The 18,124-nt window shown below is 50.3% G+C and overlaps 6 protein-coding genes and 1 non-coding gene across 7 annotated transcripts; 4 read left to right on the top strand and 3 right to left on the bottom strand.

Annotated features, from left to right (window-relative positions):
- Positions 1-257: 257 nt before the first annotated feature.
- Positions 258-1,808, top strand: pfa4 (putative palmitoyltransferase with autoacylation activity Pfa4). Its single transcript, XM_024818934.1, has 5 exons — positions 258-600; positions 663-834; positions 882-1,181; positions 1,236-1,314; positions 1,361-1,808. Exons 1-5 carry the CDS (start codon positions 266-268, stop codon positions 1,762-1,764), a joined length of 1,290 nt encoding a protein of 429 aa, XP_024671139.1. The 5' UTR covers positions 258-265; the 3' UTR covers positions 1,765-1,808.
- A 707-nt stretch (positions 1,809-2,515) lies between these two features.
- BDW47DRAFT_107426 (DUF202 domain-containing protein) lies at positions 2,516-3,852 on the top strand. The gene is made up of 3 exons (XM_024813008.1): positions 2,516-3,198; positions 3,355-3,638; positions 3,711-3,852. Exons 1-3 carry the CDS (start codon positions 2,841-2,843, stop codon positions 3,792-3,794), a joined length of 726 nt encoding a protein of 241 aa, XP_024671140.1. The 5' UTR covers positions 2,516-2,840; the 3' UTR covers positions 3,795-3,852.
- Positions 3,853-5,331: 1,479 nt separating this feature from the next.
- On the top strand, positions 5,332-5,781 carry BDW47DRAFT_107428 (uncharacterized protein). Its single transcript, XM_024813009.1, has one exon. It carries the CDS (start codon positions 5,361-5,363, stop codon positions 5,709-5,711), a length of 351 nt encoding a protein of 116 aa, XP_024671141.1. The 5' UTR covers positions 5,332-5,360; the 3' UTR covers positions 5,712-5,781.
- Positions 5,782-6,214: 433 nt separating this feature from the next.
- BDW47DRAFT_40143 (wax synthase family protein) lies at positions 6,215-7,600 on the bottom strand. The gene is made up of 2 exons (XM_024818935.1): positions 6,775-7,600; positions 6,215-6,691 (listed from the first exon to the last, which is right to left on the bottom strand). The coding sequence occupies exons 1-2, from the start codon at positions 7,578-7,580 to the stop codon at positions 6,256-6,258; spliced, it is 1,242 nt and encodes a 413-aa protein (XP_024671142.1). The 5' UTR covers positions 7,581-7,600; the 3' UTR covers positions 6,215-6,255.
- Positions 7,601-8,595: 995 nt separating this feature from the next.
- On the top strand, positions 8,596-9,164 carry BDW47DRAFT_126590 (uncharacterized protein; the record flags this gene model as incomplete). The annotated part of the gene is made up of 4 exons (XM_024816575.1): positions 8,596-8,610; positions 8,692-8,762; positions 8,915-9,001; positions 9,071-9,164. 4 exons carry the CDS (start codon positions 8,596-8,598, stop codon positions 9,162-9,164), a joined length of 267 nt encoding a protein of 88 aa, XP_024671143.1.
- A 446-nt stretch (positions 9,165-9,610) lies between these two features.
- Positions 9,611-9,691, bottom strand: BDW47DRAFT_t94. Its single transcript has one exon. It is a non-coding gene; the product is annotated as a tRNA-Ser (tRNA).
- Positions 9,692-10,074: 383 nt separating this feature from the next.
- Positions 10,075-12,261, bottom strand: BDW47DRAFT_126591 (uncharacterized protein; the record flags this gene model as incomplete). The annotated part of the gene is made up of 1 exon (XM_024816576.1): positions 10,075-12,261. The coding sequence occupies one exon, from the start codon at positions 12,259-12,261 to the stop codon at positions 10,075-10,077; it is 2,187 nt and encodes a 728-aa protein (XP_024671144.1).
- Between the last annotated feature and the right edge of the window lie 5,863 nt (positions 12,262-18,124).

An 18,124-nucleotide genomic window follows, 5' to 3' on the forward strand; every position in this document is an offset into this window, starting at 1 on the left:
TATTAATTGAAGGAGAACGAATACAAATAAGTATACTATAAGAAACGAAATGATATCACTGATGTAAGGTGTATACACAGCGAGCGAGTGGTGACATGAGGTGTATTGAGTTGAAAAGAAGTATTTCCACGCACATTGTTCGGGGATATGGGGGTCAGGGACACAGCTGAGTAATCAGGACTCCGCCAAGAAGAGAAGCATCCCTTCTCGACAAATCAACGACAAACATTCGTTTCTGACACCTACATGGTCACTGAATCCAAAGATGCTGTGTTCAGCCTTCTCGATATCGCAGCTGGCGATACCGAGTGTGTCTCTTCTTATTAGTTTCCTCGCATATACCTCACAATATCTCCTCCTCAACTTCGAACCTGCGCCGATCACAGACCGCGAGCTACTGTGGGTCAACGTTTTCGCGCTCTGCATATGGATATGCTACTACCGGGCCTGTTCCGTGGATCCGGGGCGTATTCCCAAGGGCTGGCGGCCTCAAGACAGTAAACAACTGGAGTCCGACCGTGCAAGCGGGCGATCACGGTGGTGTCGTAGATGTGAAGCTTTCAAGCCGCCCCGAGCGCACCACTGTAAAACGTGTCAAAGGTGGACATTAAACGTAGCCCGGCCTCCTCTGACGAGTCATATATGCTGACATTCGGACCTAGATGCATTCCGAAGATGGACCATCACTGTCCATGGACTTCGAACTGTGTCTCGCATTTCACATTTCCTCATTTCATACGGTTTCTCTTTTACGCGGTGACGGGCATGACCTATCTTGAGACTTGCTTATGGGAAAGAGGTGCTATCATTTGGGCTTCTAGAAACCACCCAAGCGTAAGCAGTTATCGAGCAAGTCTGTCGCCTTTGCTAATCTTGTTTAGTACATGGGGCCTAGTGTCATCCAGATAGGCCACCTGTTTATTCTGTTTGTAGTGAACAGCCTGACAATATTTGTGCTCTCTATTCTCCTCGCTCGAACAGCTTGGAGTCTTATATTCAATACCACGGTCATCGAGACCTGGGAAATTGAAAGACACGAAACGCTAGTGCGACGGGCCAAACACTTTCACGGATACTTGACAAGTCCCCATGGAACTCGAGTGCATATCAGGAAGCAAGAATTCCCGTATGATATTGGAATATGGGACAACATCAAGGCCGGAATGGGCGGAAGTTCAAATGTGAGAGTACTACGCAAATCAAATACTGTACTATCATTAACATCTCTTGCTCAGGTCCTCGGCTGGTTCTGGCCTTTGTCAAGAACGTCTAACCGTTCGACGGGTTTAGAGTTCGAGACCAATGGGTTCGAAAGTTAGTATACAGTTGTTTTTACCGAAGGTCAAGCTGACTCCAATAGATTCAAACCTCTCATGGCCACCACCGGACCCCGATCGCATTCCCATGTCTGCGCCGCGAGCGAGGGGCAGCATATCACCCGATCCAGAGGCCTCTGGATACGTAAACAGCCTGTCCCCCTCCAGTGGCCCATCAAGAACCAGGAATGATCTGGCCATCCAGCGGCGCCGGCGCTTCCATCAAAGGATTGATCAGAAGACCGATGAAGCCAAGAACTCAGCAGAGTCCAGTTCAGCCGATAGCGATCAGTCGGATGACGGCGAACAAGCATGGAGGAACTCGGAAGGCGAACGGCTTCGTGATTTCGGTGTCGACGAGGATGCCGAGTTCTACGATGAAGAGGATATCCCACTGGCTATTTTGGTTCAGCAAAGAGCACAGGCGGCGCTGAAGCAAGTGACCTAATACGGGCTTTTGTATATAAGAAGTAGGAAGGATCGAAGCATTCGTAAAGCAGAACATCTCAAGGGTTTCATGATTCCTCCTCGTCGTAGGCAGCGTAACATTAGTGGCTCTCGATGTCTCGCTGATGACGAGCAAAGCGAGACAACTTCGTGGTGGGACCGGTGTAATGCCCGGTGAGTTCGAGACATCTAACCGTGTTGTATCACGTCTAAACACCCGGAATTTGATTTGAGAGACCTCAAGGCTTGAGTCTCATACCATGGTTATCGATACATCCTGCTGCGTAACCATGCTCAGGGATTCCATCCATACTATCTCGACTCTCTTGGCTTCGCAGTAATCTTGAAAATACTACAACAAGAACCTCGTGGTCGCGAAGTGGGTACGGATGGACTTCATAATCCAGCACCAGGTAATTGAGATGTCTGCCTGGTCTTTATGGATGATAGGGCTGCTTCCATTTGTGTAAACGCCGTACTGACAGTCATAAATTGCATAAATCGATATATGATCGTATATTTTGTCCATGCCGTGCACAAAGTAAATCATTGATGGATCCATGAGCAGGGCCGGCATTGGTTGCCGATGACACCATCCCAGGGAGGCCTCTGATTGGCTGCCTTATGAGCATAACAGCGATCTTTTGTGCTGTGCCAGCATTAGCCTGTGGGGATTGAATTAGAGGTATAAAAGTAGACATAATCACCGCTGATATTGACCTGAGATGCTTCATCTTCCCTTCCACGATGTGGTGAAGTCCCAGATGCAGCTACCCCAATACCCCGACCCCCGCAGAATGGCCGACCTGTGTGGCTCAGGAGCCCGATCCGACCACGGCTAAATAAAGACCACAGACCAATCGAAATGCAGGAATTCCTCAGTTGGCCGCGGGAATCCCCGACGTCGCATCCAGCAAATGACTGATCTCCCTCGCTCAACCTCTGAGTTTCCCCGGGAGGGAAAAAACAAGGAACACGCAGGCAAACGCAGAAAAAGCCGGAATTTCAACCCTACGACGCACCTTGAATCTAGCCAGATTCCATCATGCTTGACAATTGCCCACCATTCCTTCGACAATGAACGACCGGCCCGATAACCTTCACGACCATTCTTACTCGGAGTCCACCGCCATCTCCAGACCGCAATCTGTCGCGGTCGCCAGCAGTCGGACCTCTACCTCTCACGACCCGAACCCAGGGGGCAACCACCACAACGCCTTCGAACTCCATCAAATTGAGACCCATGAGGATGATGAACCCTGGTCGCTTTCCTCAGCAGAGTCTCGGGTTATCACCCGCCGGTCAAGATCGGTCGTGGACCAACGCTCTATACGCAGTCAGCCACCACGCAAGGGGCTCGCGGGATGGGTGCAGAAACGATGGGCTCGGAATGTGGTCATGACGGTGCCGGAGAATAAGAATCGCGATCATTTTGGTGAGCCCTTTTTTCTCCGCTATCAAGGGATGGGCGATGGTGCATGTGGAATGCCGGTTGTCTTTCCTCAGCGAGGGTTGTCTTACCCGAACGAGGGATTCCGCATCGCCAAACCTAGCTCTCCTGGGAGCCTCCTGCTAATCTCATCGCGTATAGCTCTGGAACGCACGTTCCTCGCCTATATCCGAACATCGGTCGTTCTGGCAATGCAGGGCGTGCTTGTTGCTCAGCTGTTTCGCCTGCAGCGGGAGTCGACTGCCAACGACCGGCTCGGGTATTATGAAGTGGGAATTCCTTTGTCGGTGAGCTGCCATGCGGTCGCTATTGCGGTGGCTGTGATTGGCGCCTATCGTTTCTTCAAGCAACAACATGCCGTGGCGTTGGGAAAGATATATGCAGGGGGATGGGAGCTCAATTGCATTGCTGGGTTGTTTGCTGCTGTAAGTCTTATTTCGCCCCGCCGCGGTGGCCATTGGAGGGATTGGAAGAGAGTACTTTCTGACAGAGCACAGGTGATTCTAGTAACCTTCGTCCTGTCCCTTGTGATTGCGGTGGAAATCGACATGGATCATGACAATGCGACCCTCATGGCATAAAAGTGGGATCAATTTTTCGGGATGTTATTATAATGTTTACCAGGGATATAGACTAATGCTTAATTTTCAACTCTACCATACACACAAATCACCAATATGCTTCGCGCTTAGAACTGGGAGCATAACATTGCCTATTACTAGAGAGTAAATACTATGAGTTAATTGCATTTATTTCTGAGTTATTGGATATCTCACTGTAAAGTTTGTTCATATTCGACCTGCCACAGATATATTGCCTCAATCACATGGTGAAGCTACAGTGGCAACGAGTATACGTAAGGTTAAGAAGCTGTGCTACATGCATATATAGAGACTGAACCCACGAGCTATCTCATAACAAAACCTTAATACTTCCTTGTCAAAACTTGCCTTTCTGTCCTTATTCGGAACATCCGATCCCTGTTGGATGCGACAAGATTGGCCGGGTCCTGCGGGGAAATGACAACACGAGGTACAGGCTCAGCCACTAAAAGCCTTAACCATTCGAAACCATCGTCGGGACCATCAATCTACTAGCCGAAGTGGATTGATTGATTGATTGATTGATTGACAGCTCCGTTTTTTTCCTCAGCCTCGCGTTGATTGAATCATTCATTGTGTAGTCCTACATATTTGACTAGCTCAAATATCCCACCTAGGCTGGGCCCCGACCGATGATCTGGCGCTGATCTGCCCCTTACCACTGCATGGGTTGATGATCGCGACGGCATTTAAAGACTCGCTCACTCCGCATCGTGCCGTCTGCTTGTTTTCTTTCTTTTTTCTTTGATTTTTTCCTCCAGGAAAAAGTTTAAATACCGATAGAAAATCACCTAGACAATCTACTAGAATGCGTGCTGCACCATGCCGGGTTTCCAAGAGCTCCTTGATTCCCAGCATCACCTCACCACCTACCACCTCTACCACGATGGCCCCGGACACGTCATGATCTCCCCAGAGAAGCAATCAAGAGACACACGAAAAGTGCGCAAAAGAAACACCACCAAAGATGCCGCAGACTCCACCGCCCACCCCCAAGGGAGCTTCTACATGCACCGACCATCCCTCAGCTTCCACAGCGCCCCCCGCACCCTGCGACACGGCGGCGCCAAGACAGGGGCCCCCATCTGCATCATGAACGACTCGCCCCTCTGGGGCCGCTGGAATCTGCAATTCGGCGAAGAAGAGCTAGCACAGGCGCTCGATCCGCGCGGGGTCGTCGCATGGCAATCGCGCAGCAACGCCAACAACAGTCGCGACAAAAACAACGACGACACCGCACTGAAGGGCTACAAAGTGCGAAGCTGGCGACTGTGGGGAGAGTCCGGCAAGGCCTACCACCGCGAAGTCAACGCCGCCCGGAAACAAGACAAGCCCGTCCTTCACCGCCAATCCAGCGACAAGGGCTCCTCGGCGGCGTCGTGTACCGAAGACGAAGGCGAGACGCACGACGCCGTGCGCGCCGCCTACACGTCGTCCCTAAACTGGGTGTCGCCCATCTCGAGCCGCACCCGCTGGTACCAGCTGACCCACGACGGAATCGACCTCGTCTGGAAGGGCACGCGCGACCTCCGCCGCGGCCAGTCGATGCGACGATGTTTCATGCCGTTTCACCACCTCAAGCTGGTCGCGCGTCTGCCGCCGCTGTTTGTGGGGGACTGCGATAGCGAGATTCTGCTCGCGCAGTACTCGAGTAGCTGGGGAAGTGACAAGCATGGCTCGTTGGTGATTCTGGATGAGGTCGTCAGCCGGATTTTCGACCGCGGGCGGTCGTTATCGGAGTCGAGTGGGCTGCGCGGGGCGAAAAGGGCGGACCATCTTAAACGGGTGTATGACTTGATTTTGACGACGGCGTTGTGCATGATTGTTGGCGAGGAGCAGAAACGGAAGATTTTCTTGGCTGTTTTGGCGTTAATCGCGGAGGGGGGCGGGGGTTGAATTTTGGAGTTGGTCGTCGAATCTCGTTATTTTATCGTCTTTTTTGATGGACGGCATGCTTGACTTTCTGTGGCATGTTTGATGGCTTCTTTCTGGGCTATCCCATATCACTGGTGATTCGAGACCTGATCTATGCAGAATCTATGTATGCGCAAGATGCACTATAGGTCCCGTGAGTTCGTCACATTATTCTGCCCAAGATTCCATCTGTACTTCACTACTACCAACAAGCTATGCCAAGTTATAGGGACATTCCAATCAACTGAATCTACTCAAGCTCGTCAAGGACTTAAAGTATGCATCCTTGTCTCTGAATGATGTCAGTCATATCTCATGCTTCCCCGCATTCTATCTACTTCACAGCGCTAAGCAGGTACAATCCCACAGGCTTAAGCTTATACAAGAATAGTCCGATACATCTAGCACTCCCGATATGGCACAACAGATGGTTCACCAGGCCTAGAATGTATATTGCATACTAGTCGTCCGAAAAAGAAAGCAATAACGCCCTCTCATACGCAATATGCAAATCTAATAACTGACACTACAACACCCAACTGCCACTCCCAAGGCACAAAAACGGAGAAAACGCCCGCACCCCTTCTCGATGCAACTGATGTACCAACGGGTTCAACCAAACCGGCGTCGTCCACAACAGGAACACTATCACCCACGTGTACCCAATCCCTTGACGCCAACCGGGACTCATCTTGTTAATTGTGTCGCGGAAGACATGCTGGGATACATTCTCCACGACGATTCCCGCGGCCTGCAACATAAAGAAATACATCGCGCCACTCTGCGCAAGCGGTACACCGAACGCGAGATCCATACCGAGGTGTACGAGTCCGGAGACGGCGAACGCAAATGCAAGACGCATGTAGCACACCCATGCTGACGATGACGGTATACCCAGGGTTGAGGCGATGAAGTTGCCGTTTGAGACCACTGTTTGGCGGAATATTTGGTGCCATGACCTCCTAACGAACCTTGTCAGCACATGTTCACGTTCACCCACGCGAGAATAGAGGGAGTAGAAAAGAAGGAAAGAAGAAAGACATACGACCACAGCCGTCTCAGCGTCCACGCATCCGTCAATGAACCCGCAATCGGCGGCCACTCAACCGGCTCATAGAACCCCAGCGCAACGACCAGCATCGCATAAGAAGAATACCCAGCAAGAATAGCCGCTCTGCAGATAACCCCAAACGACACGGTGAACAAACTCTGCACCAGAACGCGCCTCGCCGCCCCCTCACCCCGACCCGGCACCAGTACCGTTCTCACATCTGTCGGCAACATCACCACGGCATCCGCAACATACATCTCATCCGCCTCAACCGTAAACATATGCACAGCCACCAGCGCAAAAACAACCTTCGCAGCAGCGAGACCCACATACCGCAGCCGAGTAGGCACATAGTCAGGATCGGAGTCATCAAAAGCCGGCAACTGATCAATCTGCCAAGGCGTATCAATCCGACGATAATTAAACACGGTGTTAACGCCCCAGACGACACGACGGAATAAGGACTTGTGCGTCGTCTTCTCGCGGGTCTTTTTCGCCTCCCATGCGACCTGCGCGTCGTACGACGCGCGGCTCAGAAGCAGTAGATCGAACGCGTTGAGAACATTCACCCAGCACATGGCGACGATGGGGCCTCCTACGCGGACCCCCGCGAAGGCTTGTTGTATCGCATGCTGCTGGACGGAGGCTGCGAGGGCGACGACTGCGACTGCGGCGATGGGCCGCGCGGGGGAGTGCGCGGGTGCCAGGGCGATCGTCAGGCCTGTCACGAGCTGTACGAGGAGCCATTGTAGGGCGGGGATGGCCCAGGGCGGTGGCATTCCAGCTGTCTGGGCGGTCATCGCTGCTGCTGCTGTTGGAGGGAGGGACGTGGAGAGGAGGAGGGGAGATAGAGATGTCTCCCATCCCGTGAAGAAATTCTCAGGGGAGGGAATTCGAATCTGTGATGTGGAGAATGTTTGTTGTTCGTCCTGGCTGCAGGATCATTTATGATTGGTTGGGGTGGAGGTGAGACGAGTCAAGAATGCACATGTCTTACAACTATTTGTTAATAGTGTGGATTGGCTGTGGGTGTGGTTTGGATTGCGATCTTTGTGTAGATCTGCCGCTGCGATGATCAGTGGATCTCTATGGGTTTTATCAATTCTCTTTCTTTCAGTGTTCACACGAGAGAGATATACAATGATAGTCTAATACGGATAGACAATATTGATACCGGGATCCAAATACTTATGACTACGCAGTCTATATCAATCTCGAAGAAATACATCAGAATACCACAACTCAGTAACTAAGCTAAACCATTCCCAGATACCACTATAAAACTCTCTAGGACACTAGACCAGCATAATATCACTACAAATTACCAACACCATCCTCAACCCAAACGAGAAATCCACCACACGTGGGCGAACTCAATTCCCACAACTGTCGTGACATCACATCCAAGCGAACCCTAATCTCCGATCGCAAACAACACCCATAAGCAAAACAACCTATCCACTGTACTCATCTATCCCTCCATCTAGACATATAGATAAGACAGACAATGACATACAACACACCTGTCACCTAAACAATGTCATAAAAGCCCCACATAATTCGTTCGCCCCAGGTGGTGAGGTCGCCATGACTTCATCGCCCTTCGCCCACCAATGAAGCTGCAAATCCGTAGCGTGCGTTCCCAAAGACAATGAAGTTTACCGTTAGAATGCACGCTGTCCAGACCATGGGCGGGGTTTTTATAACTACTTTCTCAACCCTCCTGTCTCTAGCTCGATTGCTCTATTGACAGACAGACAGACGAACAAACCGCAGTATCAGCTCTTGAGTAGTGGAAACACGCCAGCCACAAAGATGACTAAAGATTTGGTTCGTTTTGTTGATTTATGCTTAAAGCTACTTTTATATATTAGACCGATAGGTAGATGATACTAACTTTATTCAATGCAGACATTCGACATCCGTTACGACAACGAGCTCGCACACGATTACTACCGCGAGGGAGCGGACCTCGCTGCTGTGTATGTATCCATTGTCTTCTTCTTTCCTCTTTTTTTCCCTTCGTCTACGCTCAACACCCTCCCTACCATATCAAACAGCGCATTTCTAGCAAATTGTACAAGCAGAACCCAAACCAAACCAAGTCAAGCTAACCAGCCCAACCCAATCACAGAATCAGAGACATCTACAGAGACCGCCAACTGCACATCCCAGATGCGTTCGAGTCGACACTGACTACCCCGCCTATCCATTTCATGGAGTATGTCCCACCAACTTCCCTGTCTCGGTATATTGAATTGAGACCGTTATGGCTAATCATAGATGATAGGGTCGAAGCGCCCGAGGATATCGATGTCGAGGAGCTGAGGAAGGTGGATGTCCCTCCTGGATTGAGTATTGAGATTCAGGATTTTCATATCTAAGTAGTTTGGGGTGTTGCCTTGGGAGTCATATATATTCTGTTGATGTGTACATGAATTGATTCATATAATTGTTATTATTATTTTTATTCTTAGGTGGTTATAGTAAAGGGAAGTTGGGCTAGTATAGCGTTGCGAAGGGATAGATTCTTCTCTACGCCATACTTTTTTTATATATGTCTCCATAGTCTGGCTATAGTACCACCTGCCTAGGTACCTTATCTACATTTATCCAATAACCAATATCATGCGTGGGGATGGATGTACGAAACAACTACTTAAACCAATCAATAACAACACACAAAAAAAAGAAAGAAAGAAAGAAAAAAAAAAAGAGAATCACAGAACTGAATCAACACATTGCATTAGCAAAAGAAGGGAAGTGTAGATAAAGTATATAGTTGAATAAATATGGAAATAAAAAATAAAATGAAAAAAGCAAAAAGAAACGACAAGGGCCGGATTCGAACCGACGACCCCGAAGGGATAAGATTTCTAGTCTTACGGATTAACCGCTCTCCCACCTTGCCGGTTGGATGTTATATGCTTTTTATTTTGGCTCTATGTAGGGTGTACACATTGCCAGTGCTTAGCATTCGCGGGTACTTCCAAGGCACTGAGCGCTTCATGTCCATAAATGACTTACGCTATAGTTGTCAAAGGTTACTATCCCGCTACAAGAAGGCTCCGAGAATTTGTCAAGTAATACGGGTACAAATAAATAAGTGTGAAAAATCATATTATCAGATAAAGAAACATCATTATTAAACCATGATCATAAGAACTCATGTACGTCTAAGAAAATTCCATACATTAGAAAAATCATTGCCATCACATCACATCACCTATCCTCTCCGCCTAGTCATCGCATAAAAAATCAAAGAGATATATGTTTTTTGTGGATTTTGTTGGTTTAAAGCGACTTCAGCAGAGCATCCAGGATAGGCAAGGCATCGGTGACATCATCAATCAGCAGCGACGTCTCGTTCACGAACTTAGGCGTAAGCAGATCGTGGGCGTTGGACAGCAGCGAGGAGACCTCGGTGATAGTCGAGGGCTTGAGCAGGGGCTCGATGGCCGGGATGAGCGGCTTGACCTTGCCGAGGAGGGGCTTGAAGGCGGGCAGCAGCGGGATCACGTCCTCGAGGACGTCCTCGAGGGTGTCGACCACGTCGGGGGTGAGCAGCTTGTCGGCGCCGGTCACCAGGTTGGAGGTGGAGTTGACGAAGCCCGGGGTGAGCAGCTTCTCGGCGTTGCCGAGCAGGCCGACGATACCCTCGATGCTCTCCTCCTTGAGGAGGGGCTTGAGGGCAGGCAGGAGCGGAACAGCCATGTCGATGAGAGACTTGAGGCCCTTGACGGCTTCGGGGCTGAGCAGCTCGTCCGCGTTGTCGATCAGGCCGCTGGTCTTCTTGACGAAGCCTGGGGTCAGGAGATCCTCGGCGTTGCCGAGCAGGCCGATGAGGCCCTTGATGCTCTCCTCCTTCAGGAGGGGCTTGAGGGCGGGGATCAGAGGCACAGCCTGGTCGATGAGAGACTTGAGGCCCTTGACGGCCTCGGGGCTGAGCAGCTCGTCCGCGTTGTTGATCAGACCGTTGGTCTTCTTGACGAAGCCTGGGGTCAGGAGGTCCTCGGCGTTGTTGAGCAGGCCCACGATACCCTCGATGCTCTCCTCCTTGAGGAGGGGCTTGAGGGCTGGCAGGAGCGGGATGGCCATGTCGAGCAGGGACTTGAGGCCCTTGACGGTCTCCGGGGTGAGGAGGGTGTTGGCGTTGTTGATCAAGCCGTTGGTCTGTTTGACGAAGCCGGGGGTGAGGAGATCCTCGGCGTTGTTCAGCAGGCCCACGATACCCTTGATGCTCTCCTCCTTGAGGAGGGGCTTGAGGGCCGGCAGGAGCGGGATGGCCATGTCGAGCAGAGACTTGAGGGCCTTGACAGTCTCCGGGGTGAGGAGGGTGTTGGCGTTGTTGATCAGACCGTTGGTCTGCTTGACGAAGCCGGGGGTGAGGAGATCCTCGGCGTTGTTCAGCAGGCCTATGATACCCTCGATGCTCTCCTCCTTCAGGAGGGGCTTGAGGGCGGGGATGAGCGGGACGGCCATGTCGATCAGGGACTTGAGGGCCTTGACTCCGTCGGGGCTGAGGAGCTCGCTCGCGCTGTCGATGAGAGTGTCGGTCTTCTTGACGAAGCCAGCAGTCAACAGGTTGTTGGCGTTGTCGATGAGGGTCTCGGTCTTCTTGACGAAGCCGGCCGTGAGCAGGTTGTTGGCGTTGTCGATGAGGGTCTCGGTCTTCTTGATGAACTGGGGCGTCAGGAGGTTGTTGGCGTTGTCAATCAGCTTGTCGGTCTTCTCGCCAAACTCGGGCGTCAGGAGCTTGCTCGCCACTCCGACAAGGCCGCGGATCTGGTTGTCGACGGGCGGGGCCAGACCAGTGGACAGGTACTTGAAGGTGTTGGTCAACTCGGCGAGGAAGCCGGGGTCGAGGAGGTTCTTCACACCCTCGCCCAGCTCGCCGAGGCCCTCGAGGAAGGGGCTCTTGGGCTTGTCGTCCTTCTCATCCTCGCTGTCGTCGCTGTCCTCTTTGTCCTTGCTGCTGTCGCTGTCCTCCTTGTCCTCGTCATTTTTCTTGAAAGGATTCAGATCCTCGAGGGGACCACCATCAGAGCTCGAGGGCGCCGGGGCAGAGGAGGAAGCGGACGAAGACGACGAGTCCTCCGTCTTGGCAGACTTCGTGGGCGCCGGCGCGGGAGCCGACGTCGGTTCTTGCTGACCCTCATCGTTGGGTTTGGCGGTAGGCAGGTCAATTAGGGGAGAATGGGACTCCTCCTCGGACTTGGAAGAGGTGGGCTTGTCGTCCGAGGAAGTGCTGGCCACCTCGGGGGCATGTTGGTCTTGCTGCTGCTGCTGCGGGTGCGGTTGGGCCTGGGCCGTAGGCGTCGGCTCCTGGGCACTTTGGGCACTTTGCGCGACGGCAGTGCTGCTGGGCCCATCGTTCTTGTCACCAAGGCCCAGGTTATCCAGAATTCCGTCGGCCGGGATGGCACCCGCACCGTTGGTCGCGACCAGCAGCGCGGTCGCGAAGATTGGCGTGAAACGCATGATAAAGGAGACTTTATTGAAAGAGTTTTCCTTGTGTTTTTTTGTGTTTTCTGTTTCTTGGGGGGATTTTTTATGGTCGTTCCTTCGTTTTCTCTTCGCCTCAGCAGCAGCAATGCAATTGATCTCAACAGCTCCGATATCCTGTCTTGAAACTTGACGGGTAAGACAGAGGGCCTGGTCGTTCTGGGGATCGAAGAAAGAGCACCTCCGCGAAAGGGAGACAGCTCTATATGTGAATGCAAACTGATGACGATCGTCGTCGAGTTGAGAAACTAGTTCCCCGCGATCCGTCCTTGGGGCGACGCTAAAACCTGCTGGCTGCTGTTCCTCTCCATATCCAGCATAGTAAATTGGGTCTAAACCGAGGTCGCTCCTCCACTCTTCCCCCCATGTGCCGCCATGTGATGAGATTGTTATATGGGACCGGACGATGCTAATCACAGTCCTGCCCAACGGACTTAATTTAGCCAGTGCCTAGGCAGACGATGGCCCAATCGACTATTGTCCAGCGCGATCGTATCCCTGTCGCTCGCGAGCCCCCTCTCCCCATGGGGGGAGTTATCCAATCCCCATGCTCCGCCCTCCGCATCTGGTGCTTACTTCCTTGGATCATGACCTGTTGGCTCCGGCCTGTATCTCCTGAGCCTTGGACAGGGTGGTGACTAGTGCCCCTCTAGCTACTGACGAGGTGGGTCGTTCGGGATAGTTCTTGGTTCTAGTCCAATTGACGTTCAAATACGGTGACAGCCTCGCATTGGCATATTGTATACGATGGGAGTTGACTATCCTTGACCTCCTTCAAAGTGCCACAGGACATCAGGCTCCGCACCGTACGCGATGTATATCCGTTAACCTTCACCGGGAGGAGCCGCTTTCCCATCGGGATAGATTCGGGATGGTGAGAGAAAATCTCCAGCCAGTCGAACCCACAGATGCCATATGTACTCCGTGGACAGAAGAGACTTTCGGTGAGAAGCGGACGGGGGGAAACAATGTAACGTTCCTTGATTCCAACCGATCAGAAAAACCGCGAAGACGAGATAGTTAGCCAGTGGGGATGGCTGAGGTAGTCGGGGGAAAACATCAAGAACAGGGAAATTGTGATGTCGATCGAGGCGCCGATCCCCGTGCGGGAGAGGGTGATGTTGGTCGGTCAGTGAGACATTGTTGAGGGGGGAAGCTGGTCATGAGCTATCCAGCTCCGATAGTATAATAGATTAAAATTATGTCACTTTTTAATTAAAAAATGCATGGCACGACAGTTGGCCTGCAAATGATGCGGGTGGCGCGATGCTTATCAAATGGTGGCGGTCTTGACCGTGTTAACCCTGTCCACAAAGGCGAGGGAGGAGAAAAGAAGAGAGAAAGGAAGGAGATGCGAAAAAGGGAACCTGATGGAATGTTGTGGCTCTGTTGTTGGGGTCGTGACTCTGATTCCTTCTCTGGATCCACCACCCTCAACCAATCCAAATGACAGACCCCTGATGAAAACCCCAAGTCTGGTTAAATCCCCTGCCTATCTTCTCGTAACACTAAACGGCTCGCTTTTACGGACCATGGAAAGACATGGTAAGCGAGAACCAGCTTTGATCAGAAGATCCTATACTATACAGAGATTTCGAACAGTGGTGGCTGTACTGGTGCATCCCGCGTGGGATCAACAAGAACAGCCTGCATGTGAGATCAAACGATCGCGTTAGCAGGGAAGACAGGAACAAGTTCCAACAGCATTGACCGGAATGTCTAGAGCTGACTTCTGGCAAGGTTCTCAACGCGTCGGAGCATATGAATACGCCAGACTTTCCCCCCGTTCCTGGGGGGAATACCCCAAAGACGATAAACAAACACAGCCTCTCTCTGGCTCTGGAAGAATGGAAGCAGACCCCACATCGGATGGATGCGTTGGATCCACCGGGAAAACTTCTCAAAAAAGCAAGAGGCCCACCCGAAAGTCCCCAGTTGTCCCAATAATCCCATCCCCATACTCGTCGCCGTGATCCTCTTGAACCGCTTCCCCGTGGTCGCGATAGGACGCGGGTGTCTCAGAAGTGGGAAGTAGTAGTATTTTTCCTCCTCCACCGCCAATTACTGGGGTACAAGTCCCTTCCACCCCACGTGAATCACGAACCTGGAGCCGATAACCAATTACTGGACTATATGGAGGCGACATATTAGTGGTCCATTGGCCAAACGGACCATACCACTTCCCCAGAAAATAGCCGAGGGTCTATCCCGATCGGCGGCGACTACGAGTAAAGTATTAGGCGATAGATAGGTCACTCTGCAACGATTTAGGGACCTCCCCGACTCGCTCCGCGTCGTATCACTCCAAACGGAGCACATGCCCCGATGTCTGACGTCGGACTCGGAGGAGATCCTCAGATCACGGCGGGGCCCCGCTTTATGCGCCTTTATCTGGAGTCGCTTCCGGCGCGGGGGGTTGCGAGGTGTGCGTCTATTGCGTTGCCACCCGCCTGTGCCATGGCCGAGATGGCGTCATACGGTCTGGGTTAATTTATTCGGTTTTAAATTCCTGCTCTCTATCTTTGGTTCTCGATAAATTAAACTCATAAATTAGAAAGTGGGGGAGGCGATGTACCTAGGTATCTGGCCGAATGTTTCGATCGTGCATATGACAGAAACTCTACTTCTATTAGAATGACGAGATATTTTATGACTAACCTACATCAAAAACAATTCCGTAGAATCAAACAGGCAGACTAAATCAAAATTCAATTGACGATAAGGATGGGTGATATATAAGAAGTCAGCTATGGTATTTTGAGCAAGGTCACTGATAAGACATAACGCTAGTACATGAACAATGCGAAAAAATACCGGTGAAAACAGTCAATCTCCATATGAAGTTACATGTTTGTTCGTAGAATCAAACAGAAACCTGCAAACCCCCGTGGGAAAGAAAATATTCATGGTCAGGTGTTGCATCACTGATTCAAGTTGAAGAAGCCCAGAAAGTCAGACCAGTTATTGAGGAGTCACTGAAGCTGTCCGGTCGCGTCTGTTTGGAATGTTATGTTTTTTTTGCAACGCTTGTAAAATCCGACGGAGATGTTCTTATGCTCTTCAAGTGTCTCTGGGCCGATTGTTACATCGTCCACGTACACCATGCAAAAGTGCCGGTATTGCCATAATAAGCTCTGAATTTGTCACTGGACATATGGGTCCGGGCTAGTAAACACCATCCTGATGACATCTCGAATTTGAACTCTTCTTGGGTCAACTGTCGATGCTTGGATTATCAACCACCGCTCAATGTGATTAGGGACAATTTCGATCCCAATAGTATAGTGGTCTGTCTGTCTTTCTCATCAAGGAACCCATGCTGGCCACCCATGCGGTGCAATTTCAATGATGAAATCGATCATAGCACGCCGGTTGAAAATTTCGTAGTCATATGGAGAAACAAGCATATACACGCAGACAACGGAATAAACTGTGGCGGAGACCGACCGTCTCGCGTGCCTAACTTGTGAACGACTCCAGTGGTGGAGGTAGATAATTCAAAATGCTCATTCTATCTCAATCATCGCGAGCCGAGCATGGAACTGACTGGGAAATGTGACTAAGAACGCACGCGAGAGCTATCATTGTGGCGGGATCCGAATGTTGTCGGCATGGAAATCTTACCGATATATATATATACGTATATATATCTATGCTCTGCATATCCCAAGACCTGAGATTGCCGATGGTCACAAGGACCATCTGTGCCTGGCTGAGCGCCACATTGAGTCGGTTCTTGTTTGCTATGAACCCAGCTTTGCGCGCATTGGCAATGGTTTGGTCATGGAAAAGACGACCAGAGGTGTCTTTGGCTTTTGAACAGCGCGAATTGTAAGATCAACAGCTCGAAAATACTCCAGAGACCGAATCTTCGCGTTTCGTCGGAACGACAAAGCTATAGACGAATCCGCTTAAATTGGGGCATATGGTATCTCGATACTATATCGATGGTAATGTCAAGAAACTTATTTCATGCAGGCCGTGATTGAGGCCGTAGGGCTCTAGCTCCATCTTCGAAAGCCGTTGGCGTCGATCAAACTAGCTGTGAGTCTTGTAGCGGGACAAAGCACGTCAAAGCAGGTTCTGTGAGCTTCGCGAATATATATATATATAGCTTGGCGTGTCGCAAGCAATAAGAAGAAGGAAAAACTATGCGAATCATGACCTGCGCTGCATGAAGACGACTTTTAACGATGATACTAAGACAAGTGAGTATCATTGACGTCCCAACCAGGTGGTGCCATATGTATCGATTGTTGGAGACATCAATCATATCAAGCCCGACCAGATACTGATAAATTTTTTTTTTTTTTTGGTGCAGTGGCTGGCCTGCCAGATTTCTTCTAGCACTCTGGCACCGATGCAAAGCTCGAACGCTGGTTTCCTGCGGCGTTTGGCCATATCGCTGTTATGATAGTTGTTCCTTTGCCCATCACCTGGAATATGACCTGGTACATATCGATAGCCCGTGCCTTCATGTCCGGGGTCTGTTTGCTGAGTCCTTGGACGTTCTTATCTTGCTGCTGCGCGAGTCAAATGGTTAGAGAATGAGAGAGGTGCTCCTATGTCTGCTTCAGAGCGTGATTGGGTGCTGGATGGTGAAAGATCAGATCAATGACATGTTCAATATGCGTCAATCTGAGCATATCACGGAGATTCCAAAACCTTTAGGAGACTTTTGTGTCCATGATACGACCAGCCGATTCACTGGTTTGATATGTGAAGCATGCCGCCCGGGCCATCATTGGCGGCTGCTCCAGTATACTGTTCCAACCTAGGAGAATATCTGACGACCTTGGCAATCTTGGTGATCTTGGCGATTCTTCGAGAAGAGTGGGGCTCATAAACTGTGGCATGCTGCACCAAAATAATGAATCAGTATCTGGTCGGGTTTTGATATGACCGAAATGCATTTCTGCTTGGAGTCGAAGTGTTATCGTTTTGTAGCACTGGCCGCTGGTAAAATATTGGGATTGGTTTCCATGATTTGGGGAAATTTATAGCTCGTAGAAATATAAAAGACGTTGCTGGTCCTTGTTTCTGTGCATCTGTTGGCAATAATTATCGGTTGATAATAGGTTCTCTATACAGTTGACTGGTTCATGATATCGTTTCATAAAGAATGTATAATATATGTATATAAATCGTCTGCTGTAAAGTCGTTCCTGAGTTGCGGATGAAGAGAGGAGAAGAAGTTGGAAGAGGGATAGAGGTCTTATATATATGACGTGTCTATCTTTCTAGTAAGACACTGAATGAACTGAGCTACGGTCAATGAATGAAGTCGAAAGTGCTTGGAGTTGTTATTCACGCCATGGGCTGTAGATTCCCCAGTCATTCAGGATTTTGCCCAACCACATCACTGTAGTGGCGTGTCAATACAATGAACCGCCCTGTCACTTTAATTAAGTTCCTGGGTAGGACATAGGTCCCAAGGTACCACAGATAGAGTAACGTAACTCATCATGTTTAGTGTGATTAGGCTTGAAGCCGAACAGAATGATCTACCCGTGATGGCCACATGAGAAACCACCACATGATGAGAAACCTAGTAAATCAATGAACCGACCCATAATCATACAATAAATCATACCACATTTGCAGATCAGAGCAAACAGTAAATCAAACCCTGTTAGCAACACCCACTCTTAGCAAACAGTGGTGCAGTGGTCAGGTCAAACAGGAACCACCACAGTGGTGAGGTCATCCATACCACCCGAGCATGGTCAATCCCACCCAATGTAACAGTCTCCACGTCATGGTTATTTGGCCCATATAAGCAGTGCCTCTCTCCTATCTAGGTACCGTTTACAACTTTTCTAAAAAAGGTACAAGATCG

Source organism: Aspergillus candidus, assembly GCF_002847045.1.
Source record: "Aspergillus candidus strain CBS 102.13 unplaced genomic scaffold BDW47scaffold_29, whole genome shotgun sequence".
Classification (NCBI taxonomy): domain Eukaryota; kingdom Fungi; phylum Ascomycota; class Eurotiomycetes; order Eurotiales; family Aspergillaceae; genus Aspergillus; species Aspergillus candidus.